We start from the raw sequence: 21,876 nt of genomic DNA on the forward strand, positions 1-21,876 counted from the left end.
AAAGAAGCTGCGATAGTATTTTGAAGGCCATACCATCATTGTATGCACGGATTACCCATTGAAGCAGGTCTTGAACAAACCCGATCTCTCTGGTACATTATCCAAATGGGAAATTGAACTCGGGACATATGATATACAGTTCTTACCACGAAAAGCAAAGAAATGCCAAGTTCTAGCTGATTTCTTAGTTGAAATACAATCTTTTACACCCGAGACCTTACCTGAACTGATGGATTCAGAAGTTAAGTGGATGTGGATGATGCACACAAATGAAGCCTCCAATTCCAAAGGAGCTGGGATCGGCATTGTATTGGAGGCACCCTCTGGACTGAAAATTGAGGAAGCCATAAGTTGGAGCAGTTTGCCACAAATAACAAAGCTGAGTACGAGGCTCTGATTTACGGTCTAGAATTAGCACGAGACATGGGCATCAGAAGGCTGAGAATCAGAGGAGATTTGAAGCTAATGATAGAGCAAGTGGTCAGCAATTTTGACACCAAGGCACCCCACCTGACCAGCCTATTGGAAAAAGTATCTGAATTGAAGTCACAATTCCATCAATTTGAGATTGCACAAGTACCAAGGGAACAGAATCAGAAGGTCGATGCCCTTGCCAAACTAGCCTCTGCGGGAGAGTGTTCTCGGCACTCCGCAATTTCCACAAGCCACTCACCAAGAGCTTTGAAAGTTTTCTCAATCTCGCCAGAACCGGAGTGCTGGATGGATCCAATCATCTGCTACTTGACCAAGTTTGAATTGCTAACTAGTGCAAAAGACGCGAAGCTTCTGCGCCTTAAAGCTCGACACTACTCCATCATCCATGGAATGTTGTACCGCAGATCCTTTAATGGCCCCTATCTTCAGTGCTTACATCCCTCAGAAGCTAAAAAACTATTAGAGGAGATCCACGAAGGGGCATGTGGGAACCACACAGGGGGCGAAGCTTGGCACACAAAGCACTCGCAACAGGGTATTACTAGCCATACATGATGACAGAAGCACATGACTATGCAAAGAAATGTGACAAATGCCAGCGATTTGCACCCACCATCCATCAACTCACTCAAGTTCTACATTCCACTATCGCGCCTTGGCCTTTTGCAAAGTGGGGGATGGACGTACTAGGAGAACTACCCTGAGCTACTGGAGGAAAGCGGTACGCTTTGTTAGCCACCGATTACTTCACTAAATGGGTCGTATCAGAGGTCTACATCACGGTCAGCAAAGCAGACACCATGAGCTTCATCTGGAAACACATCATCTGCCAATTTGGGATACCATGGGAAATAGTCGTGGACAACGGAACCCCGTTCCAAAACGCCAAGGTAAAGGAGTTGTGTGACACATACAAGATAAATTTGAGTTTTGCTTCTGTCACCTACCCCCAAGGCAACGGCCAAGCAGAGGCCTCAAACAAAGTCATTTTTGCCAACATCAAGAAAAAATTGGAAGATAAAAAAGGCATGTGGGTAGAAGAGTTACCGAAGGTGCTATGGACATCCAGAACGACAAAACGGTCCTCTACAGGCGAGTCTCCTTATGCCATGGTGTATGGAACAAAAGTCATCATCCCAACAGAAGTGGGCCTGCTGATGCTCCTGACAGAAATAGCTTCTGATTTAATCACAAACGGCGTGCAGTTAACACACAACCTCGACCTCCTGGATGAGTTACGCACAACAGCACAAATAAGACACAAAAAATACCAAAAGGCCGCAGAACGCTATTACAATAAGAGGGTCCACTCACACACGTTTAAGAAGGGAGACTGGGTTCTGCGTAAGGTCACTGGCAACCCAAAGAAGCTGGAGCCGAACTGGGACAGACCCTTTGAAGTCACAAAAGCGCTAGGGCGAGGGTCTTATACTCTTAAAAACGTACTTAGTGGCAAAAATGTACCTCCTACTTAGAATTCAATGTCTTTGAAACAATATTATTGTTGATAGTTGTACTCTATAATTCGAAAGTAATAAAACAACTTTCCTTTCTTACATTACTCTAAGATATTTTACATAATCAACTTTTGCTGACACAATTCTGCATGAGGAATCTTTCCTGACGTGCCATAAACAGAGCACGCATGTGACAACTATCAATTTATTTGCTCTGCACTAAGAGCTATTAGTCAATACATGTTTTAATATACCCTTACCTACCCATATGAGAAACAACATTATTCACGTGCACTAAGCTCTACCTACCACTTCTGCTATAAATAGCGACCATTGGGTCACTTGTGAATAAAAGTTTTTCATCCATTTAAAATTTGGCTGAAACACAGCAAGATTTGATAATTCCATGTAGCCATTTCCTAATCATTGAGAGTCCCTTAGTGCTAAAAATGTTTGTTAGAATGTGGAAAGTGGTGCATGGTAAGAAGCATGAGGTCCCATCTCAAAACCAATTGGACACTTCAAACACGCAAGATACATACAGAGACATGTTGTCTTTGCCACTCCACTCGATCTCTTACCAACAACATTTAGGGTTTCACCTAAAGGCATTCTAATCTGACTTGACTAAACTAATGGGGAACTAAGGCCAGCCATTTCATAGTCTAATATGGCCTGACTACGCGAATTTGGCTGACCATCCAGGGTACACTTCACCATCTACGTTGCCCTCTTACTTTGCTGTGCCCACAGAGGAGCTCCGTCGGGTCCAGCAAATAGAGGAACCCCGCCATGCAGTTTAATCTGCCCTGACTACTACAACAGAACCGTCAGACACCCCACTTTGGTTCTGCCTCCGTTACACAGTAACTGGTTTGGCAATCCAAGGCTGGGAGGAACTTTTCCCACAGTCGCACCCACATCCTACACGACGGCTGCTTCTGTTGAGTTTGGGAGCCTACCCAAGCAAGTCGTGCCAAATAAACCTCGGTATGGGTGCTCTGGAAAGATGTCTGATCCCGGGTTCTGCCTCCCTCAACTCTGCCTCGATGCCCAGCCTCCCATGCTGTGTTTTGCGTCAGACCTGAACCACGCCACTCCCTCTGGAAAAATGGTAAAGCATTTACCTTGCTTTTTCATGCACCCAAGGGGACGGCTTAGTTCGAATAAAATAGCAATACGACTCTCTCGAGGAAAGAAGGTTCAACGCAAAACAAAATAACAGACTTCATAGAGCACAAAACTGTCACGATTGTGATCTTCAGCAAATGCTAAGCAAGAAACTACCTACACACTCGACTCTCACAGCAATAAACGCGAGTAATCAGTGTCAATTTTGTAAATCAGAAAATCAGCTTTATTTACAAAATATGTTATATTGAATATTAATTCACAGTTGTCTACAAAATATGAATGTATTTACTATATTCCCCCTTGAGATACAAATAACATAATCTACGAAATACACGTCTTGGGAGTATCTAATCCCATTCAATACGACGCGTATACTCTGCCATCGAACTCTCTAGCTTCGAATGACCTAATCCATAACGCTCGCATGATATGTAATACGGGATTCCACTTCTCATTAACTCATTCAACGCCCACGTCGAGTACAGCCACTGCGACTTATCAAAGATCCGCCTCAAAAACGGCACATTTACCCAATCACGATGTTCACGTGAAACAGAAATGTCATCAGCACCAACCAATCGCCTCAACATTATGTCAAATCACTCACGCAACACTTAACTGGGAATTCTCTCCCACCATCTGTACAAGCTCTTACTGTATCTCACACACAACGGCCTAAAGGGTCTATGAAGCCTCTTATCAGAATACGTCAACTGACCCTCACCTGCTACAATATTTTAATTATTATAGTATCAAGAAAAACACATTCACTAACAACCAGACAAAGAACATGAAAGAATATTTGTAAGTTGTATTAATAATTTGCACATTACATCTACAATTGTCCAAGCAGTAACAAACAAAAAAGGCTAAACATGCATATACAAGCATAAAAAAACTGCGTCGATCATTCTGTGGCACCTCTTTCACCAACTGGTCTTGCCTCTATCACTGGAGCAGGCTCCCCCACCATCTGTCTGGCAGCCTCTGCCATGGAAACAGAGGACACCTGCCCTGCAATATCACCTTCTTCAACAGGCTCCCCGCTTGCAGTATAAATTGAGCCCAAGGTGTCGCCCTTCAACTTCAATTTTTCAAGATGCTGTGCTGGGTAGGTGATTTGTAGATCCCCGATTTCATTAAGATACTGATCGACATTGTATTCTCCAACTTTCACATCAATGCTTTTACAGTACATCTCCAGTTTAGCTCATTTTTCCTCTGGAGTCTGCTTCTTATTACGCAGTGCAAGGTCTAGGTATTTTGCAGTATCCACTTCGACAATCCTCACGAACTTGCGTTCGGTGATCTCACGATCCCGGATGCACTGCCTCGTGGCTTCTACTGTAGCCTCTTCTGCCTTCTGCAATACAAACCAGTCAACTAATCAACACATGCAACCCAACACTCAACCATAACATCGTCATACCAATATATAAAGCACATACCTCATCCATCTCCTTTAATTGTCTCTTGGTTTTAGTGATGGCCTCCTCTTTCTCCTTCAACTTATTTTTGAACTAGAGCTCTACCTCCACCTTCTGCTTCTGCGCGTCTGCAGCGTTCATTTCCAACCCCCTACTTTTTGTTGCACCTCTTTCTTCTCCTTCTCTAATATCTCTTTATCTGTCTGCAAGGACACTACATCTTCATGCAAATCATTTATTATATTATCTAATTTCTCCATCCGGGCTTCATGCTGCGCGCGGAACTGGTTCTTCTCCATCCATTTGTTCTTCATGGCCGCTAGGTCATCTTTCAGTTTGTCACGCTCCAGCTCTAGCCCAACCAACCCAACTAGCTTCTCCTCCATGGCCACCACTTTCTCTTTTACCTCTACTAACTGCACTTCTAACTTCTTTATGGCCTCCACGAGCACATCACGGTTCGCTTCAGCCATCCTTCTCCCCGCACGCTCCTCCTCAAGCATGGCCGCCTGCTCAGCCATCTTAGCGTTGTTCTGAACAGCCGCTGAATACTCCCTTCTAGCAGCAGAAGCACATACATAGCTCTGCAAAACATTATCTACACTTGTTACACATCAAACAGGATAAACACCATACGATACTCACTCTAGTACATACATGGTACTCATGCTCATATTACACAAACTTACCATCCATATGTGGTCAGACACTTGTTGAAGCAAGTCACCTTGACCACTTAACAACCCAACAGCTTCTGCATGAAGATGAGGTCTATTGATGCGCAGCATCTCCTCCATCACCTCCGTTGGCGCAAAAGACACATATTCTAGCAAACCCACTACTCTATCATTTGCTTCTCTCCCTGCTAGTGCAGAAACAGAAGCAACGGGGGCAACCTGTTCCCCGCCTCTTGCTAGCGATGACAACATAATGCTTTCAGATGTTAAAGTAGCGGTTCCTATTCCAGAAAGATGTGGCATGGAGAGACGAACAAGCGGCCCTTCTCCAACATCGTCACCCAAGTCACTTGGAAAATATACTGGCGTATGTACTGCAGAAGACGTCAGTTGCTCTAAAAAGGCACTGGATGACTCAAAATTACTTGTACCCTCCGGGGATAGAATGATGACCTCCCCCAAAAGAGTCCCAGAAGCTGCAGAAGATGTCACGCGAACATCAAAACCCAAGTTATGGCCACCTGCGGCCTCGGTAGCTCCTGATTTTGGACGTACAGGGAGAGTCTCCGAAGTAATGATTTGTCCTGCATTGACTAGCCAAGAAAGACTGCTCATAGACCCGGAGCCACCCCCGGAGGCATATTCTAAGAGACGATTCTTGCGGGAGGCAGAAGAAGTTCGTCTCCCCTCTGATCCTTGCCTATGGCCAATGTCAAACCCCCCGGCCAAGGCAGAGGCAGAGGACAACGTCGCTGCTGATCTCGCACAGGTGCTAGGAGATCTCACCTCTACTGGCAAGTCACCATGCACCCCAGTAACAGATGCCGCCTCTGACATCTTGACCATTGCAGAAGGTAGAGCCGCAGAGGGCACAATGCTTTTTGGGCCTTCCCCCAGGGAGGACCCCGGTGCAGAGGAAGAAGAGGACGGCGGAGGTAGAGAATCAACGGGGGAAAACCCCAGAGGCATCTTGGGTAAGGACAGAGCTTGCCCAATTGGTAACTTCCTTGGCGTAAGCTTGGGGATTGTAAGAGAAGAGCCTCTAGCGGCAGAAGCAGAACCTCGTGAAATCTGAAGCTTGGACGAAATGCATTTTCCATCGTCCGAGTCTTTGTCAGAGGATTCCTCTTGGGACTTCCTCTTTCCCAGGGCGTCCTTTGGCAGAGGCACCTGTTGGAGAGGTTGGACCTGCAGAGCATCAGAGGGCGTGGAGGACCACCCGCGTATACGAGAAGACCTGCGTGCCAAAGAAGAATTGTTAGGGGACGATTCTGTGGCAGGAGCTAAGTCAGAGCCATCTCTCTTCTTGCTCTCAGGGACCCCTTGTCGCTTGGCACATGCGGCAAAGGTCTCAGAGCACGCCCTCTCATACTCAATCTTTGATAATGACAGAGTCAAAGAAACAGGGGGAGACCTTTTTAAGAACACTCCCAACTGCTTCGCACACGTAGTCGTGATCTTGGCAAGGGACATGTCGCCCTTCTGTGTTCTGACCCGTATTGCACCAAGATTAGTTCGATTCATGAAACAGAGTCGAGTCATGATTTGCATACAGTAAAGGTTCATTACCCCTCTGATGCTAATGGCATTTTCCTTGGACTCATGAAGGAGTCATTTCTCTATCAGCAGGTTTTGTCTCTCAGGACTCATGCTGACCTGAGGCCATGCGAAATCTGGAACATAAAATAAAATGGCAACGCATAGGACCAAATCAATGGACAATCATTTAAATGCAATATGCTTACACGAAGGAAGAGAAAGAACAAAGTAAAGACAGAACTCACCTTTTATAAAAACCCTGGCGAGGGGGAAAATTTCTTGAGGCATAAATTCAGGGTACCACGCACCTCCAATTGCAAAGAAATATTTGTCCCAATTCCTATGGGAGCTATCGAAATCAGTAAAGATTGTTCGGTCTTTTTTGGGGGAAAGGTAGAAGGTCTTCCAGGGCTTGCCTTCTATCGCTTTGATTGTTGATTTAGTGAAACATGCATAGATGTCATCCAACTGAATGTCAACGTTCCTGAGAGCTTCGATCATCTGAGCCCTAACTATGGATTGAATAGTGTTGACTGCGTTTTTAGCCAACGACGTGAGAACGTCAAATACGACAAACCTTCAAGAGAATTTAAATAACACAGACGGTTTTAATCAATGAAAGTAAATAACACAAGAGATTTTATAGTGGTTCAGCCCCGATTGTCGGTAATAGCCTAATCCACTTAGAGTTGTGATTTATAGATCCGTACTCAAGATCAGATGGACTGAGCCAACTGAGTTTCTTCAGTACAAATTGCAAAAATACAAGAATTCTCTCAAATTTCAGCACTTTGTCTCTCTAGAATACTCAGACCCAAATTTCTCTCTCTAGAAAGAAGAAGCAGAAGAAGCCCTTCTCTCATCCCATAAGCCCTCTATTTATAGGCCTGGGATACTCAACTGATATCCCCTTTAGATAGGGATATTTTATTATTCATCTTATATTTAAATTACAAAAAATATATAAAATACAACAGATTCCTCAATTTGAGTGAGGAACGAGAGATTCCCGGGTGCCCAGACCGATTCTTGCTAAAGTCGTTCCGGGGATTTTGACGTAGTCTCACATGCATGTTGATGACTCCTTCAAGCTTCCCTTGGCTCAAGGCGATGCATGCTTGGCTCTCCTCGGACCAAGGTGGTCCGAGCCAAGCACCTCTTGCCTTCTCCTCGGACCAAAGTGGTCCGAGGCATTTTCCTCTTGCTTCTCACCTCGGACAAGTCCGAGCATACCTCCTCCAATCAAGGTCCGATCGGACCTTGTGGCCTTTTTCTCGGACCAAGGTGGTCCGAGCCAACCTTCTCTTGCCTTCTCCTCGGACCAAGGTGGTCTGAGGCATCCTCCTTGGCATCTCACCTTGGACAAGTCCGATCGGACATTGTGTAGGCTCTCCTTGTCAAAATCTAAGTCTCAATTCTTGGCTTGCATGGGACTCCTTCTCCTTAGCTTCCTAGGATGCATTCTCCTTAGCCTCCTAGGATGCATTCTCCTTAGCCTCCTAGGACCAAGGTGCACTTGGCTTGGTTATGACATCTTTCAAGCAATCCAAATTCTTCGTCAATCTACCGGGTCACTTTATCACAACTCTGAGGAGTCAATGTATTTATTGACTATTAATGTGTCTTTTACTGATCATGCACTGCCACTTGTCACCTTTATTGCCACGTTATTGATCTCTAATTTTCGGGTATAACAAATAGCATTCGGGAGAAATTAAGAAATGTGAGCTCCAAAATTTGAAATTATTTGCACTATCAGAGCGAGAAGAGGAAATCGAAGCCATTCTATGTGCCTCAAGCTCATGACGATCTCACTGGGCTTGACCACATCCTTAAATCGCCATTCTCTCATCTCAAAATCCGTGAGCATTCAGACTGTGACGTTGTCTGGAATGTCAAACGATTTGCGTATGCGATAGTACGCAGCTTTGTACCATTCGCGGTCCACAGGCTCGGGAGACGAACATGAAGACATGATTATGAGAATTGGGAGATTGGTTACGAGAATGGAAGGACGGTCGATCTTAGGGTTTTTCTTCTTAATTTTTCTTTGGAAAGGCTGAAATGAAGTTTGAAAATTTTGAAATGAAGATATTTAAACTGAACCAACAAAATGGGAAACGAAGTGCCTTAATCGAGTGCAATACTCAGTAAATGTGCATGCATTGAATTCTGAATGGTGCATGTCAGGGGTCTATGTGATCGTGCGCCTGCGACCCGCCTCGATTAACGGGAAGTTACGGCTTTGGGCGAAATTTTTGGAGTTGAAGAGGCGGCCCAAGGTTCGAGTGAATAGGTGTGCCTCATCCATTCGAAGCTTGGGCCGGGGGGCATCTGTTGGGCCCAAAATATTTTTCCACTTTAGGTAAATTGAAACGGATCGTTTTGACCCTGCAGAAGCTTCAATGTCAAAAGCCATGAGTCAGAGGCGGTCTGCGCCTCTGACCTCTGCACATTTAATTGATCCAAATGTATTTTGGAGGGAAATTCATTTATTCCTCCCACCAATCAGGGAATCAGCTTAACCAACTAACCACCTCACATTTTTGTTCTATAAATACTGAGCTCTTATTCAGATGAAGGGATCGAAAAAATCTGACTTAGGCATCAGAGTGTCTTTCTTGCAGGTACCCCCGACGGTTCAACAATCGGAAAAGTTATCTTCATCATCGGAGAAGGACCGAAGAATCAGAATTCATCGACGAGTACCTCCAGATATAGAAAGGCAAAGTTGTTGCATCAACAGTTAGTATTGATGATTAAATATTTTTAAGTTCATTTTATAATCATTTAATCACTTAATCCTTTATAATCAAGATTTGCATTCATACCATGAACATGGTTCTTTGATTATCAAAATTTGCATTCATACTTTGAATAAGATTCTTGATTAGCATCTAGGGTTTGTAATATTGAATTATTCCTATGCATTGTTGATTAAGAAAGTATAAAGCTATAAATTCCCAACAAATAGTACAACCAGCATATGCCTTATAAGTATCAAAATAGTCAATATATAGGCACATGTGGAATGAAGAAGTAGAATCCAAAATCCAAGAATCAGATTATTGTTCATTAGTTATGACAAAAAGAACATCGGTATCACTTTCAAAATATGCATCAACAACATTAGTGGAATTTGAAGTCTCTTTGCATTCTTGATTTCTCATTGCTTTGAGATGCTTGGTTGGTCAGGTCTTCACAATTCTGATTAATATGTCCATTTTTGTGACAATACTCCACATCTGTCCAAGAACGTGATTGATTGGGATTATCTCTTTTGTCATCATACATTCTTCTTGACTTACTCCTACCATGATTTAATTCTGACCTTGTCATAAGAGCTTGATCAGTATAAGACAAAGTGCTTGGTTGCTTAATACTATGTCTCCAAAAGAACAGATGACACCTCGTCCATAATTAAAGTGATCTTTCCAACTTAAAGTGTAGTCACTAATGTCTCATATGATTTTGGTAAAGAGACCAACAGAATAATAGCTTTATATTCTTCATCAATTTTGACATCTACACTTAACAATTGAGTTATGCACTTATTAAATCTATTTATATGATCCTTAACATCACCCCATCAATCATCTTCAACTCATATAATTGCTTCTTCCAATATAATCTATTTGTTAGGGATTTTGACATACAAAGTTTTTCTAACTTTTTCCATAACTTAGAAGGACATGTTTCATTGAAGACACTATACTTTAATTCAGGGGTCTGACTTAAGTGAATAATGCTTACTGCATTGGCTTCTTTCATCATTCATCATTTCAAACTTATTTCCCTGCAGTGCCTTCATGAGTCATTGCTGCACCAAAACATATTTCACTTTGCTTTGCCATACACTGAAATTATTCTTTCTATCAAAAAGCTCAATCTCAAATTTTATGGAAGACATTATCTTTGACTTATTCGGTAAAGATCTAAATCATGGCTCTGATGCCAATTGTTAGGAAAAAAAGACAAATTCCAAGTGCAGCAAAAATAATAAAGAAGCAAAGAAATTTACTTCGACTTCAATATTACACACACTCAAACTCTCTCAATCTCTCTACCCAAATTCATATACATCATTTGCTTTTCATTCTCACACTCTTTACACTTCAAACTCACTTTCACTTCTCTTCAAACTTTACTCTCACACTCACTTCCAAAACCCACAACACTCTCTCACACACACATAAATAATACATATTTATAAAGTTTTAAAACTTGGGCACCAGAATATCTTGGCCAACAAGGCAACTTATTTTACACATGTTAATAATTACCTAACATTAAAAACTCTTTAAATAAAAATTATAATAATAATTGAGTCAATACTCAACACTTAACTAATGCAATATCTTTAACTTCAATATAAAAACCACAATTAATACAAATTTACTTATATGAATGAGACCTATCCGATTTTATTTTTTTGAAAAAAGACCCATCCGAGTATTGATATTTAGTTGTTGTTGTTATTTTATTTTACCTTTTAAAAAAACTATCTTCATATATTCACAAATCCATAATGTTCAAAATGTAAACTTACATTTTTTTTCCTTCAAATTGCAAAATAAGAGAGATAGAATAAAGAGAGGGGGAAAGAGAGATGGAGAGTACAGACAATGAGAGAGAAGGGAGAAGATAGAGAAGAACAGATGATGGAGGATGACAACTATGTTGGTGCGACCTTAATGACAACTATGAGCAGCAACGACATGGGCAACAATGTGGAAAGAAAATGGACGGTGAACATGTTGTTAGTTGAGTTTTAGGGGAAAATGACAATGAGTCACGACAGGCTAATTTGTATAATAAGCATTATAAAAATTTTAATCTCTCTTAATCTACAATTTTACTTGGGATTATTTATCCTCAAGCATAAGACAATTTTTTTGGTCAAATGAATTATTTATTCAATTAAATTATATTTGCAAATATAAAATTAGGACTATTTATTCCAAATCCTAGTCCCACTCCGATGTGCCAAATGAAGCCAAAATGAACAGATTCCCTGATACTAATTGGGCTAAGATGCTATAACTACTCATGTCTCTAGTTGTTGGAGCCCAAACTTCTCCAAACTTTAATGGGCCTAGAATCTAATGTGGTCTCTAAAATGTTTAGAATGATGGAAACAAAGTAATATGCCCAATTCTGAATGGAGGAAGTTGGACAAGTTGAACTTTTGGAAAACCATGTTGCTTCTGAATCTTCTGATTTCTAAAACAGTCCCAAATTAAGATATGAATGCGCTTTAATTGACATATTTAAAATGACACTGTCTGAGTTTCAGTTACAACAAAGATTAATTTTCATATATTTTTTTAAAAGTCATTATTTAAAGTAGTTGTAAACTTTTTTAATCCCTCTCTCTTGTCAGATTCCAAACTTCCAACTTGGAACGAGTTGGAGATGCCACAAAGTCGAAGTACTTAGTTAACCTAGTCTAAAGATGAGGAACATTATCACTGCAGGGCCTCCCATGTGGAGAAGCCTTTTCTATTGTGACCTTTTCCTTTTCTAAATGGGCTCAAGGGCCCATGATCTGCCTAATCCTCTCACCCTTCTTCCCTTTCAACAGTCAGATCAATGTCTTTGTATAAAAAGATGATTCCACTTTAATGTCTATATATATCTACTCTATTATTAATAAGATCACCAAATATTATCTCATGAATATAGTCGCACATTTTACTTTATTACAAACTCATACAAACCCATATTTTCCCTTCAGGTGTAAGATATTCTCTTTTTTCAAAACTTCCATATTACAATCTACCAACATACCTACTATATATGATGACTAACCAGACTTGTACCAATTAACTTAAGAATAATATCTGTTTGGCACTTATTATTTTTTTTAAAACATATATATTATCCAACTTCTACTTTCTAGGCTGGGATCCACAACCACTGTGGCAAGGTGATCAATCATGCTTATATTAATATTTCGACCGTTTAAAATGATCAATTTTCGGTCCCCTACACAATTAAAGTTTGTCACTTTGCAAAAAACAACATGGCCACTTTATATTTAAAACACATATATAACTTTTTTCTATTTTTTTGTTATTAGGAAAAAAATTAAATGGAATCAAATTGCTAATCATTTCAAGCACGCCAGATCATGTGACATAGCCTGTCATTGACAACCTGTTTTTCTTTCTCTCTTTCTTTTGTGAGTATCTGTGTGGAGTGTGGTAGCCTCTTCGTCTTCAGTGATATAGGGAAAAAAAAAATTTGAAAAAATAAGAAAAGTTCAAGTGGCCTACTTGGGTTGTTGCCAACCATATCATTCTTTTCCTTTTTTATGATCTTCTTCTTTATCATTGAAAAAATCCATCAAACAAGTTCAACTTCTCACTTTGCTAGTTGTTGAATTCTCATGGCTACTGAGACTGTAGTACCCCATGAAACTTCCATCACTGATGATGAGGTTAGTGATATAATATATTTATGTATATGTATAGTTTCCATTACTATCTAGTTGAAGTCAGTGATCAAGTCAAGTATGCATATATATGTTCTTTATATCCCAGTTTTACTAGTTTCTTATTTTCTTCAATATGATATTAGCTCTCTTGTTAAGTGTATGGATCATTGGATCATATTTATTTGCTGTCGATTATTATAGTAATTGTTTTTTTGAAACAATATCTAGGATTCTTTCTTTTATTTAATTATTTATTTATTTCTTATGTAAGAAAATACATACATGATAGTCAATCCTAGGGTTTTACCTGTTTTCACATATGTATGATCAGTAGGTGTTTTCAAATTCTAAAGCAGATCATATATATAGACTAATAGATAGCACAGATAAATGACTTTCCGTGAAAATTTGTTCCATAACAAATACGAAAAATACTCCATAAACAAGTTGTAAAATGATGAACATGCATGAATATAAAGACTATATTTATGGTTTTGCAGTGATATGAAGTGATAAACATGAGTCTCTATACAATCTATTATTGGTCATTTAGTATTAGAAGTGCCTAGGTTAGTCACTCAGGCGTAGTTTAAATCCTCTGTAGTTTTCTTACCATGTAATAATTAAAAAACCATGATCAATTTATAAGTTGAGATAACAAAAAACAAATAAAACTACTCGATAGTATGAGAATTCTTGTATCGGATATTGGTATATTCTCATGGTTATGTGTCACTCTATTTGTAGTTGGATCAAGTAAAGAAGTGTATGGTTTGTTTCAAAGAATTACTCGGTGTGCTTCTGGCATATAAATATATAAACTCTGACTACTCAATAAGTATGAGAATCTTGGTAATAGACATTGGTTTATTCTTATGGTTATGTGTTACTCTATTTGTAACTGGATCAAGTAAGAAGTGTATGATCTGTTTCAAAGAATTACTTGATGTGCTTTTTCTGGCATATAAATATTTAAATCTTCATTCTTGACATTAAGCCTAGTTGGTTTGTTTTCTTAATTTTAACACTAGTTTTTATTTTCGTAGAAAGTTGAGCTTGAGAATAAGCCAAAAGACGATGGAAAGATTGGTGGTCAAGAAATAGTTTCTTCGTCCAAAGAAAATGGAGCTGAGGATTCACCTAGTATAGTTGACCCTTCATCTAAATCTGAAGCTACAGAGGGAAAGTCAACTGAACCTTCTGTGGTTGAGGGTGATAAACCTGCTGCTGCCCCAGCTTTAGAGATAACTGATAAGCTTGAGGAAAGGAAGACAGATGCTGCTCCGGAGCTAGTATCTGAGGCTGCAGTGAAAGTGGAGCCAGTAACCGAGGCTGCAGTGAAAGAGGAGCCAGTAACCGAGGCTGCAGTGAAAGAGGAGCTAGTAACTGAGGCTGCAGTAAAAGAGGAACCAGTAACTGAGGCTGCAGTGACTGAGGCTGTAGTGAAAGAGGAGCAAGTAACTGAGGCTGCAGTGAAGGAAGAACCAATAACTGAGGCTGCAGTGAAAGAAAAACCAGCTGTGGTGAAAGAGGAACCATTAACTGAGGCTGCATTAAAAGAAGAGCCAGTAGCTAAGGCTGTAGCGAAAGAAGAACCAGTAGCTGAGGCTGCAGTGAAAGAAGAACCAGCTGTAGTAAAAGAGGAACCAGTAGCTGCAGTGAAAGAAGAACCAGCTGTTGTAAAAGAGGAACCAGTAACTGAGGCTGTAGTGAAAGAACCAGTAGCTGAGGCTGTAGTGAAAGAAGAACCAGTAACTGAGGCTCTATCAAAAGAAGAACCAAAGGAAGAACACATTGCGATTTTGGCGAAAGAGCTAGAGGAGCCACCGAAGATGATTAATGTTCCTGAATTGTCTGATGAAGCTGTAGAGGAACCAAAGAAAACAGTTAATGTTGATCCTGTCAAAGAATCAGAATCAATAGTGAAAGAAGTTGAAAAATCTACCCAAGAACCTGAAGTGGAGGACAAACCAGCAGAACAAATCGAAGTCACTAAACAAGTTGAAGAAAAGTCTTCTGTGGTTGAGCCTAAGGAAAGCGTGGAGGGTGAAACATTGGAAAAGGAAGAGTCTTTGGCTGATAAGATTGAGCACTCCATATCCTCAGAGGAAGTAAAAACTGATCATAAATATGACGAGTCCAGCTTGGTCAAAGCTTCAGAAGAAGTTTTGATTGGTGACACAGAGAAGGTTGCTGCAGAGGAAGAAAATAAGGATCTAAGTGAAGTTATAGAAGCTGAGAAGGAGATAACAAAGGTTGAAGAAGAGTCTTCTGAAAAGAAAGTGGAAATTCAAGAGAGCGAAAAAAGGGATGTAGTAACTGAGGAATTAACTAAAACTCCTAAAGAAGAGGTTGTCACGGTTAGGACAATAGAGAAAAGTGTTGTAGAAACGGTTGCTGCAGAGGAAGAAAAGAAGGATATAAGTGAGGTTGATGTCATGGAGAACATACCGAAAGAGGCAGGGCTTAAGATAGAGAAGGATGGAGGAGAAGAGTCTGCTGAGAAGAATGTGGAAACTCAAGAAGAAAAGGAAAAGAAGAGCGAGGAGTCAACTGAAGTAGCTAAAGAGGAAGATGCTAACATTTCGACTTCTACAGCTGAAGTTAATGAGCAGTCATTTCAGGTTGCTGACAGAAATGTTGAATTGGTTGAGAAGAAGAAAACTGAGACACCAGCTTGCACTGAAACCGAAAAGGAGAAGCAAGTAGAGGATAAGAAGGATCAAATTATTAATACTGCTGTTCGTGAGACACTTGAAGAAAAATTCAGGCAAGATGATTCTGTAGTTAAAGAGAAGGAACCTGAAAAAACAGATGCAACCAAGTCCCAGGATGAAGTAGATCCAGTTGTTCATGAACTTGTTTCAGAATCCAAAAAAGTTGAGACTAAAGTTAAAGAAGATGAAACTGACAAATCTAATGCAGCTACGTCCCAAGAAGAAGTATTTTCTGCTGTTCATAAACCAGTTGAAGTACCTCAGAAGGCTGAGCCTGATATTAAAGAAAATGAAAATGAGAAAGTTAATGTAGATAAATCCCAGGATCAAGTAGTTTCTGCTGTTCGTGAAGTTGTTGAAGAGTCCCAGAAAGCTGAGTCTGATATTAAGAACACTGAAGAAGCTGTTCTACCTGAGTTGGCGAAAGAAACCGTTGAAGATTCTAAGCAACCTGAGATTGAAGTTAAGGAAAAAGAGACTGATTTGAAGCCCGAAGCACCAATTGAAGAGTCCAAAGTTGAAGAGGAAACGAAAACTGAAGCAAATAATTTGGAGAAAGAAAAAGTTGAAGACATTGAAAAATCTGACAGAGCTTCAGATGAAAAAGAAGTTCTAGTCAAGTCCACTCAGAAGCAGTCAAACACCATTCTATCAAAGGTGAAAAATTCTCTTGTTAAAGCAAAAAAAGCCATCATTGGGAAATCTCCAAGCTCGAAAACACCAGCTTCTGATGGAAAGGGGGACATTAAAGTCAAATAAAAGAAAAAACTACGGTAAAATTTAGAAAGATATTGTATGATTATGCATACTTGGACGTGCATAATGCAGTGGTTGGATTTTTGTGCTGTTGATGTTCACTCTTGTCTGTTTTGGGTCTTACGTTTTGCAGGGATGTGTATATAGAAGGTACAAGCATGCATGCAAATACTCAATATTGTAAAAACTAGAAAGACATTTGTTACCCTTCTTTTTATAGGTTTTTTTTTTTTTTTTGGTATTATTTTTTTATTTTGTGTTTTATTCCGTTGATTTCAGTTGAGTACTGTTTTGTTTGGTGGTGCTTTGCTTGAATACTGTTTGTAGTCCATTATGAAGAGAACTCTAGTTTGTGGCTTATGTACAATTGTATTTTTTTAAAGTTGTGATTATCATTGTGATTCAGAAAATTGTACTCGGGATTCTTTTACAACCATTGTTCTTTTTAGTTCAAATGTTTCTTGACATTAAAGATTAGATAAACCAGTCTCATTGGTGAACTATATAGCATTTAGTAATTCTTTTCTTTCCATTTCTATACTGTTAGTGTAAAAATGGTGAGGAAAAGATCACCTTTCTTTCTATAATTTATTTCTATGATACAAATTTACAACCTAGGGCTGGTATTATATAGGCTATACAATAATCACAACTTTAATTACAAAATACTAAACAATCCTTATAAATGAGGGAAATAGAAAGTCACACCCTTTGATTTCCATAACTGTCAACACTCCCCCTTAAGCTGGACTATGGATATTGATGAGTCCAAGCTTGTTTACTAGGAAATCAAATACTCGTTCAAATAACCATTTTGTGAGAATATTAGTCAGTAGGTGAAGATCTTTTTGGACATATTTAATGCTGATAATTCATCCATCAATCTTCTCCTTAATAAAATAATGACTCACTTTAACGTGTTTAGTTATGTCATGATGTACAGGGCTATGGGCAAAACTAATGGTAGACTAGTTATCACAATAAAGTTGAGTAGGGGCTTTATACTCAATCTTCAACTCCTCTAATAGGCGTTTGATCCATATCGCTTCACACACTCCATGGGTCATGGCTCTATATTCTGCTTTTGCACTGCTTCTAGCAACCACTGTTTGCTTCTTACTTCGCCATTATACCACATTCCCCCATACCATTGTGCAATAACCAAATGTAAATTTTCTATCATCAACTAAGCCAGCCCAGTCTGCATTTGTGAACACTTCAACTTTCCTATCGGTTATCTTTTGGAAGAAAAGACCTTTCCCTGGAGTTTGCTTAAGATACCAAAAAATTCTATATACTGCATTGAGATGTCCTTAACACGGATCATGCATATATTGACTGACAAGACTTACTGGGAAGGCAATATCCGGTCTGGTATGTGAGAGGTAGATTAGCTTTCCTACTAGTTGTTGATACCTTCCTTTATCAACTGGATTTCCTTCAAACATCCTCTTTTTGTCTCCGAGCTCAATTGAAGTTTTGCTTGGCTTACTTCTAAGCATACCTGTCTCTTTTAGAAGATCAAGAGTATATTTTCTTTGGACACAAAAATACCCTTCTTGCTTCTAGCAAATTCCATCCCTAGAAAATACCTGAGTGAATCGAGATTCTTGACTTCGAACTCTTATGCCAACATTTCTTTGATCGAATTCATTTCTTGAGTGTTGTTACCAGTGACATTAATGTCATCAATATACACAATTAACACTCATATTTTTCCCTTCCAGGAGTGTTTAATAAACAGAGTATGGTCAGTCTGACCTTTTGTGTATCCAAGTCCCTTGACTACTTTCAAGAAACGGTTGAACCATGCTCGAGGAGATTGTTTCAAGCTATTTAGAGACTTGTTCAGCTTGCAGACTTTAGTTGTATTGGGAGGATTTTTAAAACCCGGAGGCTGACTCATATACACTTCTTCTTCTAAATCACCAATCAAGAATGAATTCTTCACATCAAGCTGATGCAACTCCCAATCCAAGTTCACTGCAAGCAATAGTAATACTCTAACAGTGTTGAGTTTGGCAACTGGAGCGAAAGTTTCTATGTAATCAATTTCGTAGGTTTGAGAAAAACCCTTGGCAACTAACCGAGCTTTGTACCTCTCAATATATCCATTAGCATCGTATTTGACGGTAAACACCCATTTGCACCCTATCACCTTCTTTCCAGGCGGTAATTCCACTAATTTCCAAGTTCCATTATGTTCGAGTGCTCTCATCTCTTCAAGGACTGTTGATTTCCATTGAGGAGTACCAAGTGCTTCATCGATATTCTTGGGAATCACAATATCTGACAAACTAGAGATAAAAACTTCAAATGGTGATGGCAATTTTGAATAAGAAATAAATTGTGAAATAGGGTGTTAAGTCCAAGATCTAGTTCCCTTTCTCAATGCAATAGGAATATCTAGATCAGAATGAGGTTTAGAGGGTAGAGTACCTAAATCTTTTGAAAGCAGTGAATCTACCTCCAGATTGGGCTATTGACTGTGATGAGGATTCGTGATTTGTTTATTCCTTTTGGAGTATACTCGTAGTTCTTTCTGTTAGTCTTGAGGAGAAGAAGATCCATCTTTGTGAGAGGGCTGATGTTCAGGCTCAGAAGAAAATAAATGAGTGATTTCAGGCTCAGAAGAAGATAAAGGAATGATTTCAAACTCAGAAACCATCTGAGAGATTTCAGGATCTGGAGAAGAGACAGGAATGATTTTAGGCTCTGAAGAGAGAGGAGGGGATAGAGGTAATTCTAATCTCCACGACCATTGAGCTTCTTGCTCGTGATGATTATGAAGTAAGGAGTATTTTTTAATAAGGTAACATCATGTCAAGTATAGTATTTTCTGGTGAGAGGACAATAGCATCGATAGCCTTTATGTGTAGGATAATAACCCAAAAACACTTAATGGCTTTAGGATCAAGTTTACTCCGATTTTGGGAGTGAATGTGAATAAAAGAAGTGCAATAAAAAACGTTGACTAGCAGAGAATTGGTGGACACGTGAGGATATAGAGTTTGAAACACAGAGTATGGTGTTTTGAACTGAAGGGGTCGACTGGGAAGGTGATTAATGAGATAAGTAGCAGTGAGGACAACATTACCCCAAAGATATTTTGGAACATGCATGGTAAACATGAGAGCACGAGCAACTTCTAATAGGTGACAATTTTTTTGCTCAGCCACCCCATTTTGTTGTGGTGTATCCACACAGGAGCTTTGATGAATAATCCCATGATGAAGGAGAAAGGGACTAAGAGTAGTATTGAAATATTCAGTACCATTGTCAGTACGAAGTGTCCGAATAGAAGTTTGAAATTGCATTTGAATCATATGATGAAAGTTTTGAAAAACAGGACCAGCTTCAGACTTATGTTTAAGCAAATAAACTCAAGCGATCCGTGTGTGATCATCAATGAATGTAATGAACCGACACTTACAATGAGAAGTAGTAACTTTTGGGGACCCCAAATGTCACTATGAATAAGAGAGAAAGGAAGGGAAGGTGCATACATTTTTGGAGGGAAGGAGACCTGTGTGTGTTTGGCAAATTGACAAATATCACATTAAAAATCAATAACTTTTTTATGAATAAACAAAGAGGGAAATAATTATTTTAAATATAAAATCCTTGGATGCCCAAGTCAACAGTGCCATAACATAATTTTTTGAGAAATTAAATCAAAACCAAATTTTGAAACATAGGAATTAGAAATAGAACTTGAATCCAAACAAAGTTGAGAAGGTTGATTTCTTCTTTTTCCATCAAAGAAATAAAGTCCGTCACGAATCCTAGCACTGCCAATTGTCCTCCACGATGATAGATCCTGAAAGTGACAAAAATTTGACACAAATTTAGCAAGGCAGTGATTATTAGCAGTTAACTTATGGATAGAGATTAAATTTCATTTCAAAGACGGTACATAAAGAACCGAATTAAGATGCCAATCAGTAGACAATGAAATGGTGCCAATTCCTACAATAGGAGAGTAAGAGCCATCTGTAATTTTAACACTAGATTTAGTGGAACACGGATAATATGATTCAAACAAGTGAGGGAAACCTGTCATGTGATCAGTTGCGCCAGAATCTATTATCCATGGTGTTTCGAGAGTTGAAGAAAAATTACCAATTTTGATAGAAGCAAAGGTGAATTGGTTATGGGCCTGAGATTGGGCTTGGATTTGGGTAGGCCCACTGTTATGAGAAAAACTGATTGTGCGCCTGAACTTGATAGGTGCAATGATGGGTTGATGATGGGTCGAATCGGGATTAGAATTAGGGATGTCGGTGGGTTGTGTTTGGGTCAAGTAAGGCCCAATCTTTTTAAATGAATTTTCTTTACGTGTATACATGGTGACTTATGCGACCCTGGGACCGATTGAACTTTTGAGAAGTCCGAGCGACTAAGGACTATGCACGACCGAGACTGGGGACGAGATGGCTACGGCAAGAGACCTAGAGTCGAGAGCTTAGGCAAGAGTGATGTCGGAGATAGTGACTGAGAGCTCCTGAGTTGGAGAGGATGCCGAGAACTTCTGGGTATCGTATGACTAGAGAGGACGCCAGAGTGGCATGATGGGGTTCGGCCGAGAGCTTCAGAGAGAGGCACAGGAGGTTGTGCGACTGGGCGACGGTGGTTGGTCTGGAACTACCAAGATGTCGCCTGACTGCCCAGAGAAGGACTAGATGTCAAATAAAGATGTGGATGGGAACAAAAGGAAACAGAGAGGACCGAAGGAGCCTTGAAGCTCTGATACCATGTAAATATGGTGAGGAAAAGAACACCTTTCTTTCTATATTTTATTTCTATGATACAAATTTACAACCTAGGGCTGGTATTATATAGGCTATACACTAATCACAACTTTTATTACAGAATACTAAACAATCCATATAAATGAGGGAACTAGAAACTCACACCCTTTGATTTCCATAACTGTTAACAGTTAGGATTAAACCTAATGACATGAGATGAAAGATGAACACAATAAACTAGAAGAAGAGCATAAACACACAACACCTAGTTTACTTGGTTCAGTAGACAAAAGCAAGATTGTAACGCCCTGGATAGTCAAGACCGCTACACTGTGTGTTTATAAAGTGCTAGACTTGCTAATCAAGTCGTTTAATTAAAAATGTGTTATTGAAACTACAAAGGAACTAGGGTTAAAATGTTTTGGTCTCAAAGGTCACATTTTCATAAAGAAACATTTCCTGTTTACACAGGATCCCAAAAATGTTAAGTTTGAAACTGTTTACAAAAGATTCAAGGACTAAATACAGTATTAGCCATATTAAG

The 21,876-nt window shown here is 39.6% G+C and overlaps 1 protein-coding gene across 1 annotated transcript; it reads left to right on the forward strand.

The window, feature by feature from the left end:
- Positions 1-12,798: 12,798 nt before the first annotated feature.
- On the forward strand, positions 12,799-16,991 carry LOC133788296 (uncharacterized). The gene is made up of 2 exons (XM_062225725.1): positions 12,799-13,111; positions 14,155-16,991. Exons 1-2 carry the CDS (start codon positions 13,061-13,063, stop codon positions 16,582-16,584), a joined length of 2,481 nt encoding a protein of 826 aa, XP_062081709.1. The 5' UTR covers positions 12,799-13,060; the 3' UTR covers positions 16,585-16,991.
- Positions 16,992-21,876: the final 4,885 nt, after the last annotated feature.

The sequence above is a fragment of the Humulus lupulus genome, chromosome 7 (assembly GCF_963169125.1).
Source record: "Humulus lupulus chromosome 7, drHumLupu1.1, whole genome shotgun sequence".
NCBI classification, from domain to species: Eukaryota; Viridiplantae; Streptophyta; class Magnoliopsida; order Rosales; family Cannabaceae; genus Humulus; species Humulus lupulus.

Coding starts and splice junctions, on each gene's coding strand:
- LOC133788296 (XM_062225725.1), top strand. CDS start 13,061: ATGGCTACTGAGACTGTAGTACCCCATGAAACTTCCATCACTGATGAT. Junction 13,112..14,154: donor CTTCCATCACTGATGATGAG/GTTAGTGATATA, acceptor TTATTTTCGTAG/AAAGTTGAGCTTGAGAATAA.